This window comes from Onychomys torridus, chromosome 21 (genome assembly GCF_903995425.1).
Source record: "Onychomys torridus chromosome 21, mOncTor1.1, whole genome shotgun sequence".
Lineage (NCBI taxonomy): Eukaryota > Metazoa > Chordata > Mammalia > Rodentia > Cricetidae > Onychomys > Onychomys torridus.
Window position 1 is genome coordinate 5,415,865 of NC_050463.1, and position 13,368 is coordinate 5,429,232.

Here is a 13,368-nt window from a genome sequence, read left to right on the forward strand (position 1 = left end):
CCCTCATACATCTTGTCTAAAAGCCGCCTGCTTCAAGGCCATAAATATTTGTATTCTAAGAATTTGGTGTTTGATTTCAAAATTTGGTCTGGACCCATTTAGAATTAACTTTGTGTGGTGTGAGGTCAAGGTCTGAATTCATTTTTTCCACGTAGATTGCAGGACCTTTTCTTGAACAAAACCCACCCCCTCCCTACATCAGCCTTCACACAGACCTTCTATTTGGGTCTATTCTGTTCAGGAACCTTGACTCTGGTAGTTCTTGAATGCCCTTAGCCAGGGTTGGCGGTGCTGGGACTAGAACTCAGGGCCCCTGGAGTCACCCCACCCTTATTTGTTAAGTTCTTCTAGCTTTGCCACCCCAAGCCGTCTGACATCTGGTCCTGTCTGGATGCTCAGGCTGAATGACCTCTCCTACCTTGCCGAGAGCCCCAGACTAGCCTGGGAGGGTGTAGCCTTCCCTGGGGTCTCAGCCTGGCACTCATCATAATCTGCTGGGCTGGTGGCCAGAGAGCTCCTGTCCCCACAGCCCCACCTCCAGCATCAGTGGCAGCTGAGCGCTGCTCTTTACCTAGGTACTGGGATTCAGATTCAAGTCTGTGTGGTACGCAGCAAGCATTCTCCCCATTGAGCCATCTCTTTAGCCCCTCTGTTGGCGTCTCTGCTCTTTCAGGTAGAAGGTTGTGAGCTGGTGAGTTGGTGTTTGGTACCCAACAAGCCCAGAAACAGAATGGGGGGTGGGGGTGGGGAAAACAGTGACTTGCATTGGGCAGGGGTGAGGACAGGAGCATGCAGGGGGGCCAGGCAGTCTACAGATAGCAGAGGAGGAGCTTTGCTGGTGCTGGACCTGGAAAGACTGGCCCAGGGGGTCCTGAAGATGCATGGTGACCGTGGGGTGGGGTCATCAGCCTCACACTATGTAGGGCAAGCTCCCCTTAGGGACCTGGGCCATGGTCAGCTGGGACTGATCACCTGAGCAGGAGTGAAGGCAGCTGGAGCCCAGGGCAATAGGAGGCACAGGTGGGGGCCAGAGGTCGCAGGTTGGTGACCTCAGCCACAGGCTCCATCACGAGGTCCTAGTGCCACAGTGGCTCTTGCCATCACCAAGCCCAAGCATTTGAGTCCCTGTACACGTGACTCACTGGCAGGGACCCACTGACCTCCCTCCAGAAGCCAGGGACTTTGGAAGGAGCCAAGAACTTTTTGCTTTTTAAGTAGCCCAGGCTGGCCTCAGACTTGGTGTGTAGCTGAGGCTGGCCTCAGGTCCCTGCCATCCATCTTCCACCTTCTGAATGCTGGGTGACGGGCGTACGCCATCACACGTGACTGAACTTGAAAATCGGTAGCTCTCTGTGGCTTCTGGCTTCTAGGAGCTTCTCTCCCGTCACTTGACTGGTCCAGGCTTCTCACTGCACTAGTTCGCAGTGGGCAGCAGAGAGCTGGGGACAGCCTGTGCGCTGTTGAGGAGTGACCAGGGCTGGCGGGGCTGCACCAGGCCAGTGTCCCTGGAGGCTGTGCTGGGAGGACGGGACAGGCAGCCCCCCACCCTACACACACACCTCAGTCTTCACTTCCGTCTGCACCTTGCAGGACACTGTTGTCGCCGGAGGTGCCCGACAGGAAGCAACCCTGACTGCTTCCTTGAGCCTCGGTCATTTGGTCACCTCAGCCTCCTGGAACCTCCTGGAACCTCCAGGTAAGTATAGCAACCAGGCTCCAGATGGGCGGCCTGATCGTGGGCCCATGGCTCCTGAGATTGGGCAGTGCTGAGGCCTAGTGGCCTGTGGGTGGAGTCTGTGCACCTGTCCAGCTGTGACTCAGGCTTCTCTTAGCTCTGGTGACTGGGGTCCTCTTGCACTGAGGTAGAACCTGCAGCTCAGGACCATCTGGCCTGTGCATGTTGGTCTCTGGGACACTTCTTTGGGGCTATGGGGCTGTGGGGCCTGTTCCCTTCATCCACCTGCAGCAGGAAGTTGGGATCAGGGATGGGGCTAGGTTCTCCAGCAGTGGGAGGTAGCTTTTAAAACACTGTGAAGACCGGATGTAAGCCAAGGGTGGTGCATGCCTTTAATCCCAGCATTCAGGAGGCAGAAGCAGGTGGAGCTCTGAGTTTGAGGCCAGCCTGGGCTACAGAGTGAGTTCTAGTATAGCCAGAACAGCATAGTAAGCCCCTATCTTGAAGAGAAAGAAAAACAAAACAAAACAAGAACAACAAAACCCCAGTGGATGTGAGGCTGGAGAGATGATCCAGTGGTTAATAGCAGTGCTGCTCTTCCAGAGGACCTGGCTTCAGTTCCCAGCACCCATGTCAGGGGCCTATGACGGTCTGTAGCTCCAGTTCTAAGAGATCCAGCATTCTGGTACCTGCAGGCACCTGTACTCACATGCACACACAGCTTTCATCTCACCTTGCAGGGCACTGCTGTTGCTCACATGTACATACACAAACATGTGTACACATACAATTTTTAAAAATCTTAAAAAAATGAAAGAGCCTGTTTATGGGGTAGTATGTGTGCATACACACGTGTGTGCATATGTTTCTGGGGCTGGGGTGAACCCAGGGCCTTGTGCATGCTAGCCCATGCTTAGCACCAAGCCTCACCCCAGCCTGCTTGTGAAGTGTGAATCATGTTAACTGCACTGTCCAGTGCTCACGTGTTTCTGGGGTGGCCTTCAGAGTCCCTGCCCAGGTGAGATGTTGGCTCTACCCAGGTCCTTCTCAGATCCCCTTGAAGTACAGTGAGGTACTTCTATCCCATCACCCTCTCACACCTCAGGTCCCTCTGACCTCAAGGAAGCCAGATGGGGGGGGGGGTGGGGGGGGGGGTAGGAACACAATCCAGGACCCTGTGTGCAGAATTTGGACACAACCACTACGCTACTCTGCAGCTTGGATAGGCCTAATACAGAGGCATCTGCAGTGGCCCAGAGCTCCCCAGGAAGGGGACAGGGCTAGAAAGGCCAGGATGGGGCCATTGGGTTGTGGTAGACATTGGGGGTTTCAGGTTGGGTTTCCTGTTGGCAGTGGAGATGCTGCTGCCAGTTGGGTTAATTGCCACCTCCTGGTTCAGGGACGAGTCCCAGCAAGGTGATTTTGCAGGGCAACTCAGCTGGGCAGGCCACTGCAGACTGGAACTGGGGACAGGGACTCCACAGCTCAGAAGAGTTGACCTGCAGGGCCCAGGCTGCAGCCGGGGCCAGGCTGTAGGCATCTTAGATGGGACCGGGTCTCTGGGTCCCTGCCTATCTTGTAAATAAAGCTTTATTTGTTTACAGCTGGCACAATGGAGTCTTGTACCAGAGAACACTGCCTGTGGGGCTCAAAATGGCCAGAGCCACTATCCACACAGGCAGTGTGGATTACTGGTGGGCAAGAGGTGATGTTGGTGACCTGGCTTGGAAGTCATTCTATCTTAACCTTCTGAAACACTGCTTTTGTCTTTCAGGCTCAGCTGTGCTCCAGGCAGCCTTTGCCCTCAACCAAAGTGCATGCTGAGCCTGGCTTTCCCTCCAGCTCCCCAGAGGGAAACTGAGGACTCCACAGTGAGGCCTTGTCTAGTGATGGTGCTTGGGACAGACAGGACTTGGCAGGTCCTATGGGTGCCTCTGTAAGGAGCATCCACTCAGGCCCACTGCCAAGAGTGGACAGCTCAGTGGTTTGCAGAATATTTAGAGTAGTGCCGCCTTCGCCACTGTCGAGTTCCAGAACATCCAGCCCACCACCCCAAAAGGGAACCCCATCCCCATGAGCTCTTTCCCCAGCCTCTAGCACCCACAAATCCGCTTCCCATTTGTGGATTGGCCTGTTTTGGAAATTTCCTGTTACAGATTCCCACACTGAGTGTTGACTTAGTCAGGGTTTCTATTGCTGTGTTAACACACCGTGACCAAAGCAATGTGGGGAGCAAAGGGTTTAATCAGCTCACACTTCCAGGTGACGGTCCATCATTGAAAGAAGTCAGGACAGGAACTCACACAGGGCAGGAACTGGAGGCAGGAGCTGAGGCAGAGGCCATGGAGGATGCTGCTTACTGGCTTGCTCAGCCTGCTTTCTTATAGAACCCAGGACCAGCAGCCCAGGGATGGCACCTCCCACAGTGGACTGGGCCCTCACCATTGATCACTAATTGAGAAAATGCTCTATGGGCTTGCCTGCAGCTAGATCTTATGGAGGCATGTTCTTAATGAGGCTCCTTCCTCTTAAGTGACTCTAGCTTGTGTCAAGTTGATGTAGAATTAGCCAGCATGAGTGGCCTTTTGTTTCTGGGTCTCGCACTAAAGCTGGTCTTCAGGCTCCCCACAATGTGTGTGTCTGAGTCTCACTCCTGCTCAGGGCTGCCTGGTGTTCCAGTGTATGGCTGGGCCACTCTTTACCCGTCCTGTGACTTGGTGGTGGTGGTGGCTGTGTGGGACATGAAGTCACTCCTTGAACTAATGTTGGACTCTGGTTTGTGGTGGCAGTAGCTTTGGTCTGTGGTAGTCTGAGTAAGAATGACTCCCAATAGGCTCATGTATTTGAATAGGTGGGATGAGGAGGTGTCACTGGGGTGGGCTTTGAGGTTTCAAAAGCCCATATCAGACTCAGTGTCTCTCTGCCTGCTGCTTGTGGATCAGGATATAAACAAGCTGCTACTTCAGCACCATGCCTTGTCTGCACTCCAGCATGCTCCCCGCCATGAGGATCATGGACTAAGCCTCTGAGACTGTAGCCCTCAGTTAAATGCTTTTCTTTATCAGAGTTACCGTGGTCATGGTGGCTCCTCACGGGGATAAAACAGTGGCTGAGACAGGCCTTTGGAGCCAGCAGGCATTCCCAGTGGCCGCCCCACCTTCCATCTGTAGTTGCAGTGAGAACGGTCCTAGGCTTTGCAGAAATGCCTGGAGCTGGGATCTGGCCTATGACAGCTGCTGGCAGCCCTGGACCACGGTTCAGTCAGAGCTCATGTCCACTTTAATCCTGTCCTGCCTCAGCCTCCTGAGCGTCACCAGACACCTGCTCTGTGCCTGCTCACAGATGGGTGCAGCTGAGCAGCTCTCGGGAGTGGCCCAGTGTGATGTCGAGGGCCATGACCCCTGTTCCTGTGCTGGTGTGTCCAAGATGTTGTCTTTTATTTCCTCCTTTAACAGACAAGAGTGTGGAAGTGGCCCAGGCCTTCCTGGTCAGGAGCTTGCCCAGCACTTCTCTTCACTCTGGTGGCTTCCAGCCAATCACCCAGGAGGGGACATGTGGATGCTGCACTTGATCTGCATTTGAGGTGCTGAGGCAGGAGGATGGCAGGGCGGGTCCTTGCTGCAGAGAACAACCTTGCTGTCTTCTGGCTGTGACTCCTGTGGGGTTTCCAGGGGGTCTGTTCATGTGGCTTGTTGGCCTGGATGTCCCACGTACTTTCTGTACACATGGCAGGTCCCTGCAGTTCCCTGGCAGCATTGAGTATTGGTCTTGGGACTGCACCACCCCTCAGCTGGCCTCAGGGAGTGCTTAGTTGGCTGGCTTGTCTCCTCTTGGTTCTGTGCCAAGCCCACTGTCCACACGTCTCTGTGGCCTGGGTGCCCAGCCTTCTCATCCCAGAAGTTAAATAACAAAGTTCTGAGCCCAGCAGTCCAGTTCTCAGCCCTGGGCCTGGGCCCTTGTGTCCTGTGCTGTCAGCCCCTGCTGTCCCACAGCCCCGCCGTCCATCCCGCAGCCCCTGTCGTCCATCCTGCAGCCCACCATCCATCCCGCAGCCCCACCATCCATCCCGCATCCCCGCCATCCATCCTGCATCCCCGCCATCCATCCTGCATCCCCGCCATCCATCCCGCATCCCCGCCATCTATCCTGCAGCCCTGCTGTCCTGCATCCCCGCCATCCATCCCCCGCCATCCATCCTGCAGCCCTGCTGTCCTGCAGCTTCAATGTCCATCCCGCAACCCCGCCATCCATCCTGCAGCCCTGCCATCTATCCTGTAGCCTTTGCTGTCCTGCAGCCCTGCCATCCTGTAGTCTGGCTGACCAAGTGAAGCCCTCAGGGCTCATCCTCTGTGTCTGCTCTTCTTGTTCCCACCCCACCCCTGCTGTTCACTCAGGGCTGCATGCACAGACTGGGAGGTCCTTCTGTTACAGCATGTGGACTCCTTGTGCTCAGGGGTCACGTACAACTGGTACACAGCTGGGGGAGCAAGGGAAGTGGGGCAGACAGTTCTAGGGGCAGATCATTCTCACCTTACCTGGGCTCTTTGCAGGCGGGACCCGTTAGGAAACCCACTTTCTCCTGCTGTGTGACTTCTGGAGCTGTGGGGTAACCCCAACAGGAGTCTAGCCACACTCCTGAACCAGGCTCAGGGAGTCATGGCTACCTCCCTGCTGGGGACTGAGCTTATGTTGTGGAGCCTGTCAAGATGATGGCCCAGGCCCATGGCCAGCCAGAACTCACCAGAGTTTGGGGTGTCGCCCAGTGGCCTGACCTCTGGCAGTAAGGACCTTCAGGAACAAGTCGGGTTGGGAGACCCTCCCTCACACTTGGAGGACTGGTGCCTTTAGTGCCACTGGGAGGAGCGTGCTAGCCTCCTGTGCTCCTGTGTTTTCCCAGGATGCTGACCAGGGCATAGAGCTTGTGCTGTGCTGGCTCATGGGACCGGTCCATTGCTGTGCGCTAAGGGGCTCAGCCCAGGGGCTGTCACTGCACTCCCAGGACCTCTGGAGCCCAGTCCATGGCTCCTCGGTCTTTCCCTGGGGGGTTGAGTAAGGGGGACAGGTGTGCACAAGCAGGGGTGTACAGGTGATGGGACACGGCCTGGCCATTGAAGTGGCCCTCTGTGGCCAGGCCTTGCTCCACAGCCAGCCTGGCCTGAAAGCTCTGCTCTTGACACGTGTCCCTGGATAGTGGGAGCAACCTCCTGTAGGGTGGGGTGAGTCTCAGTAGGCTGCTCTCTCTGAGCTCTGTTTAACTGACAGGAGGCAGAGAGGGCACTATCTGTGGACAGTAAGGAGCTGTTGTCACTAGGGGTAAGGGCGCTTGCTGTTTGGCAGCTGGCATGAGGTGGCTGTCTGTCTTTTCCCTCCAACCCCCAACACACATACACACTCTGAGGCTAGTGGGTTCCAAACCCACTTGCCCCAGTTCCCAGCTCTAGGTTACTAGGTTACTAGCTCTGCCTAGGCTGCTAGGCTACTTGTTCCCAACTACTAGACTATTAGCTCTGCCTACCTACCTCCAATTCTCAAACAAGTAGCACCTGGCACACTCATTGTGCTGGCCCATCACAGGCTTTGGGACCTCCACCTCTGCATGCACCCCACTAGCTTTTGCAGCTAGTGGCTATAGACATGGGGATCCTCAGATGGTGCCCTCATCTGTGGTGCATCTGTATGGTAGTGGGTGAGATGTCTGGCCCTTCTGGGGACCCTGGAACACTCCACTTGCCAGTTTGTCCAGCTTCTGGTGGCATTTGAGCCCTCTTGGCCCCTGCCCTCCTTGTGGTGACATTGCCCAGGTAGCTCTGGCTGATCCCTGTCTCTGCCCCTCCCACCTCTTAAGAGTCCTTTTCTTTGTGTGCTGTTCCAGCTGTAGGGTTCAGCTTCCCAGGGACCCAGTTCTGGTTCACACCTCCGCTCTGTCTCTCAGGATAGCTTGAGGGGTCAGCTGTAGCCCTCTGCTGACTCTTGACAGCTGGGGCCTTCAAGATCTCACCTACTGCTAAGGCTGGCAGCTTGAGTTCCATCCCTGGTCACACATGGTGGGAGGAGACGACTGACTCCTGCAGCTTGTCCTTTGACCTCTGCACATGTGCTTGGACAGCACTGCTTGCTGTGCCCTGGTCCTGCTTTCCACCTTCCTTCTGTGTGCTGCTGGCCTAGTGCTCTGTGCACTTCCCACCAGCACCTCGAGTGGGTCTGCGGTGCCCCCTTGATGGAGTGCAGCCCTCAGGTCCCATGCCCATCACAGTCGCCCACACAGGACCCTGGTGACAACCTGGTCTCTGCTGGCCATGCAGTCCTTGAGCAAGAGACAGGCAGGAGGAAGAACTGCTGTGTGCTGTCCCAACCCAGGTGGACGTAGTCCCTGGGAAGAACTGTGAGAGGGAGGAGGTGAGTGCAGGAACCCTCATCATACAAGTCAGACCTTGGGACTGCCCTGTGTGCCAGGGCTCAGCAGTAAGCCATGGAAGAGGAAATGTACTGTCCTCGTGTCATCCAGAAGACACACAGCGCTCCACCGTTGAATGTGGCCTGCTGGGCAGCCGAGGTGGACCCTGCCCAGGGCCACACTCTGCTGGTGGCTGCTGCACCCTCCCATGCTCCTCCCACATGCTCACCTGAACACCGAGGCACAACGAGGCTGTTGATTTCTAGGCTGTGAGGTCCCCGAGGACATGATTCCGTCTGCACCATCTCCCCCAGCTCTCAGCTCTGCATGGGGTGGTGGGATGGCAGGTAGATATTTGGATCCTGGGCTCAGCAATTGATGGGAGGCTGGTGGGGACAGTGGTGGCCCTGAGACCTGGGGTGGGTCAGATCTTCAGCAGGATAGCTTCTCGTCTGTGGCTAGGGCCTCCCTAGTGCCCTAGGGCTGGAGGACAGTGACTGACAGCCCCTCTCAGTAAACCATGTCCTATCACATGGCACTGGGGCTCTGAGAGCTGTGTCCACTAGAGCCCCAGGGCACCTAGGTGTCTGGTACAGCCCTGGGGCTCCCAGGTGATGCAGCTTCTTTCCTATCCAGAGCCCATCAGGGCGGTGGCCTTTGGGTGCCTGGCCACCAAACCCTGGCCTAGATCTTTTCTGTGCCCATCAAGCCCTGCACTCCATTCCTGGGCATGTGCTGCTACCTGGTGGCCACCCTGGGAAAGTGCGTGAAATCTGGGGGTGGGGGAGATCTCCAGGAGGAGGGGACTCTGACAACCCTTCTCGGACAGACCCTGGGCTGCAGGCTATGATGTGGTCTCCCAATAAGGAGAGGTCAGTGGCTGAAAAGGTTCCTATACAAGGGGCAGTAAGGAGACCAGCTGTGCTGCCTCCCTGCAGCATGGATGCTCCCAGCATCTGTGACGTCCCCTCCATGCTGGCACACAGGTGGGTCGGTACTAGCTGTGGCTTGAGCTGACTCATGGGTTGGTTTGTCAACTTGGCTCAGGGTTCCCTGAATAGCTTGATGGAGTCCAGGCTGTGAACAAGTGGGACATTCTCAACCTTCCCAGGATGACCTCATGTGTGCACAGGGATCCTGGGTGGATGTGGTGACCACAAGGCCACAGGTCCACATGGAAAGAAGGTCCTTGCTGAGAACAGTTCTGCATTCTAGGGGCCTCTGGTTAGAAAGTGCGCAGCTTTTGGGACCCGTGCGTTTAGTCAGCTGGCGTCACTCTGGTGCTCAGGCTGGTGGGAGTGATAGTCTTGTGGTGTGCTGGCAGGCCCCAGCTGTCTGCTGTTACCCTATTGCAGCTGGGGGTGCTTTCGTTGCCTCTGAGGGAACGTCACGGTGGTGATGCAGGTCTGTGGTGATGCAGGGCTGCACTGACTGCTCTTCTCCTCTCACAGGTGTGGCTCTGCATCGCTGCAGCCATGGGGTCCGAGGACCACAGCGCCCAGAACCCCAGCTGCAAAATTATGACCTTCCGCCCCACCATGGACGAGTTCAGGGACTTCAACAGATACGTGGCCTACATCGAGTCGCAAGGTGCCCACCGCGCAGGCCTAGCCAAGGTGGGTCATGCCCTCCCAGTCTGCTTGGTGCCTAGACGCCTTGTCACTGCCGCTCCAGCCTCTTCACATTCACAGAGGCACCAGGTTCTGTGTGGGCACCTGGACCAAATCAGGGCACTCGAGTCCCTGAGCCTAGGGAGCAACCCAGCCTGGGTGGGACACAGAGCCTGCTGCTGTGAGGGATAGGGCTACGCTAGGTCAGGGACGGAAGGGAACCCAGTGCCTAAGGGCAGTGGTACCAGGAAACACCTTTAATTCCTGATGAAGTGGCAGTGAGCCAGAGTGAGAGGGAATATAGAGTCGTGTGTGTGAGTGTGTGTGAGTGTGAGTGTGTGTGTGTGAGTGTGTGTGTGTGTGTAGGCATAAGGCCTTGCATAGTAGAGTGTTGGGATTACCTTGCATCTTTTTTTTTTTTTTTTTCTTTTTTAAAAAAGAGCCAGGTAGTGGTAGTGCATGCTAAGAAGCAGAGGCAGGCAGATCTCTCTGTGAGTTCAAGGCCAGCCTGGTCTACAGGGCGAGTTCCAGGACAGCAAGGGCTACACAGAGAAACCCTGTCTCAAACAAAACAAAACAGAACAAAATCTATGTGTCTGTGGGTGTGCATACGTGTGTGTGGTGCATATTGAAGCTAGAAGGGGGCGTGGAGCCACAGCAGTTGGGAGCCTCCTCATGAGGTGCTGGGCTCTGAAAGGTGAGCCAGCTCTCTGCCTCTCGATTCACTTCTTGGTTCTCCTTAGCACTGGGATGTGCCAGGTCTCCCGTGTGCTCCTAAATGGCCCCTCCAGGCCTCTTGTGTGCAAGGTAAATGGTAGGCTGGCCTCAGGACTTTTTCTGAAACCACTCAGGATGGTGTTGAGCCCCCCAGGCCCTGAGAGGGCAGGCCAGCACCCACACACCTGGCCTTGCTCGTGGTACACCTGGAACAATTGCTTGTGGGTCGCCACACGGCCACCATGCTGTCTAGAACTCCTGGTTCTCTGGAGTCGAGCCAGCGCTTCAGAATGCCAGAGACAGTCCAGAAACCCACAGGTGGCGGCAGGTGCCTGTGGGGCTCTATCTCCAGGCAGACAATGGGGCTGGATAGGTAACTGCCACCAAGCCTGAGCTTAGTCCCCAGATCCACACACTAGGAAGAGAGCTAACGTCTGTGAGTGTTCCCCTGACTTCCACATGCATGCACATACATGCACACACATGATAAACAAGCCAGTATAACAGCCAAAACGGCACACAGCCTTCCTCAGGGCTCTGCCGGTGCCCTCTGAGGCGGGCCTGCCTTCTGCCAGCCACTGCCCCCGCTCTAAAGCTGTCGAGTCCTGTCCCTCCTGAAGATCAGTTTCTCAGTGAACACCTTCCTTGTGCAAAGCGCACAGAGGGCTGTGTCTACCCTCCCTGTGTGGGCTTCCCCATGGCACTGCCCACTGCCATGCGGGTCTGTAGGCTCTCCTCCTTGTTGTGGTCTTAAAGCACTTAACGACGTGCACATAGTGCCCCTCCTGTTTCAGCCTAACAGGCCAGTACAACAGACTAATGCCTCTGTCCTGCCCTGCCTCTCTGTGCCTGCATGGGCAACACGCCCATGTGCACATATACGGGTGTGCAGCCATGTGATGTGTGCGTGTGCAGGCCAGAGCAGGGTGTTGGGCGTCTTCCGCTCTCACTCTTCCGCTTCCGCCTGGAGACAGAGTCCTACTGAACTGGAAGCTCACCAGTCTGGCTAGGCCAACCGTCAGGCTGTCCCCATCTGTCGCCCCGTGCTGAGGTCACAGGTGTGCAGCCCTTTACATGGATGCTGGGGATTTGAACTCAGGTCCTCATGTTTTCAGAACGAATGTCCTTACCATTGAGTGTCTACCCAGCCACGTGTGTGTCTGTGTGCGAGCGTGTGTGTATCTGTGTGTGTGCGTGTGTGTCTGTGTGTGTGTGCGTGTGTGTGTCTGTGTCTGTGTGTGTTTGTGTTTGTGTGTGTGTGCGTGTGTGTGTGTGTGTGTCTGTGTGTGTTTGTGTTTGTGTGTGTGTGTGTCTGTGTGCGCGTGTGTGTGTGTCTGTGTGTGTGTGTGTGTGTGTGTGTGTGTGTGTGTGTGTCTGCACTCCTGCGCATATGCCCCCTGTGGACATGCCTCCAGGCACTTTGCAGTCCTAGGGTTGGCCTTAGGTTTCCTGTGGAGGATGCCATTGCTCAGCAGACATTGCTCCTGTCCCTAGCCTCAGCTGGAGTCTGCCATCTCAAGGCTCTTGAGCATTGTTTTTGAGCTGCAAGTTTCTGCCCCTTCCTTTTCCCCAATGGCCACAGATTGGGTGGCGTCCTACTGTGAGCCCCTCCCTGCCTGCAGCGCCCTCCCACCAGAGGCCATTGTTCACCTAGACTATCCTCTGCTCTGCTGTGGTCCCTGCAGATGAGACCATGGCATCTTTGATCTGCCACCTCCTACCACAGCCTGTGCAGGCACAGCTCCCCCTCTGGCGTTGCTAGCATCAAGAGTGCACATCCATGGGTTTGTAGGGCTGCCTGCTCTTCCTGTGCCCGAGTTTCTGGCCCTCCCTTCCCTGCCTTCACCTTGTCCTCGGGGACCGGGCTCCTCTGCAGCACCTTTGCATCCCACTGTTTTGCCTGCCTGTCAGAGTGGAGCCATCACACTAGGCTGTGGCTCAGGTCCCCTGTGACTTTGGGGATCTGTGCTACCCCATGGGATTGAAACCTGGGGAGGCTGACTCAGTCCAGGTACTGGGTGCACGTGTGCAGCACAGCACAAGCACACATACCTCCTGCTTTCTGAGGGCAGATGGACTCCAGGAACTACTGCTAGCCACGCACAATCTGAGGGCATGGGGTTCATCAGCCTCAACCATTGTGTGTGTGTGTGTGTGTGTGTGTGTGTGTGTGTGTGTGTGTGTGTGTGTATGTGCGTGCGCTCTCAGATGAATGACTACAACATGTGCACGTGTTTGTATGTAAGAATGTGAGTGTGTGTAGCCAAGCAGTGGTGGCACACACCTTTAATCCCAGCACTTGGGAGGCAGAGGCATGGATCTCTGTGAGTTTGAGGCCAGCCTGGTCTACAGAGTGTACAGAGTGAGTTCCAGGGCAGCCAGGAACCCTATCTTGAAAAGAAGAGAGATAATGAGTGTGTGCGTGTCTGTGTGTAAGAATGTGTGTATGTGTGTCTGTAAGAATGAGTATGTGTGAATGTGTGTGTGTGCATGTGCGTGCACACATGTCTGTGCTGGGGGCTCTTCTGGCAGCACAGCTGTCCCCACCTCCTCCACAAGATCTGTGAGCTCCAGAGCTAAGAGAGTGCTTGCTAGAGGCAGTGAGAACCAGACTCACCCAAGGGTGGGGAGTGCTCTGAGGATGTGCTAGGATGACCAGACCAGGGCTTCCTGGCTGCTTGGTAAGCGCTGGGTGTAAAAGCCTTGGAGGTGCTGGCTTGGGGTCTCCTTGACGTCAGGCTCCTTCCCATGGGGCCAGCAGGAAGCTCAGTGGCTTGTCAGAATGGCTGCTGCCCTGTGGCTATCTCTCCCCTGCCACTTGTTAGCCTTATCTGAAGTGTGGTCTCAGTCCCCCATCCCTACCCCTGCGTCCTGGCACTGTGGGCACAGAGTTGGCTGGTTCTCTGGGGGCTGTCCTGGGCACTGCAGGGTACTGAGCAGTGTCCCCACCCACTGCAGGACAGGATGCCCTC

At 56.0% G+C, this 13,368-nt stretch overlaps 1 protein-coding gene across 7 annotated transcripts in view; it reads left to right on the top strand.

Moving 5' to 3' along the window:
- The window catches only part of Kdm4b (lysine demethylase 4B), a 91,331-nt gene that overhangs the window by 15,693 nt on the left and 62,270 nt on the right, over positions 1–13,368 (top strand). For 5 of the 7 annotated variants that reach the window (XM_036171411.1, XM_036171416.1, XM_036171414.1 and 2 more), the window contains exons 2-3: positions 1,591–1,696; positions 9,521–9,685. In XM_036171411.1, the coding sequence (XP_036027304.1) occupies positions 9,545–9,685 (141 nt within the window). In that variant the 5' untranslated portion in view covers positions 1,591–1,696; positions 9,521–9,544. Of the gene's footprint in view, positions 1–1,590; positions 1,697–5,130; positions 5,259–9,520; positions 9,686–13,368 lie in introns of all 7 variants that reach the window. The other 2 variants (XM_036171412.1, XM_036171413.1) reach the window with 2 other exon arrangements.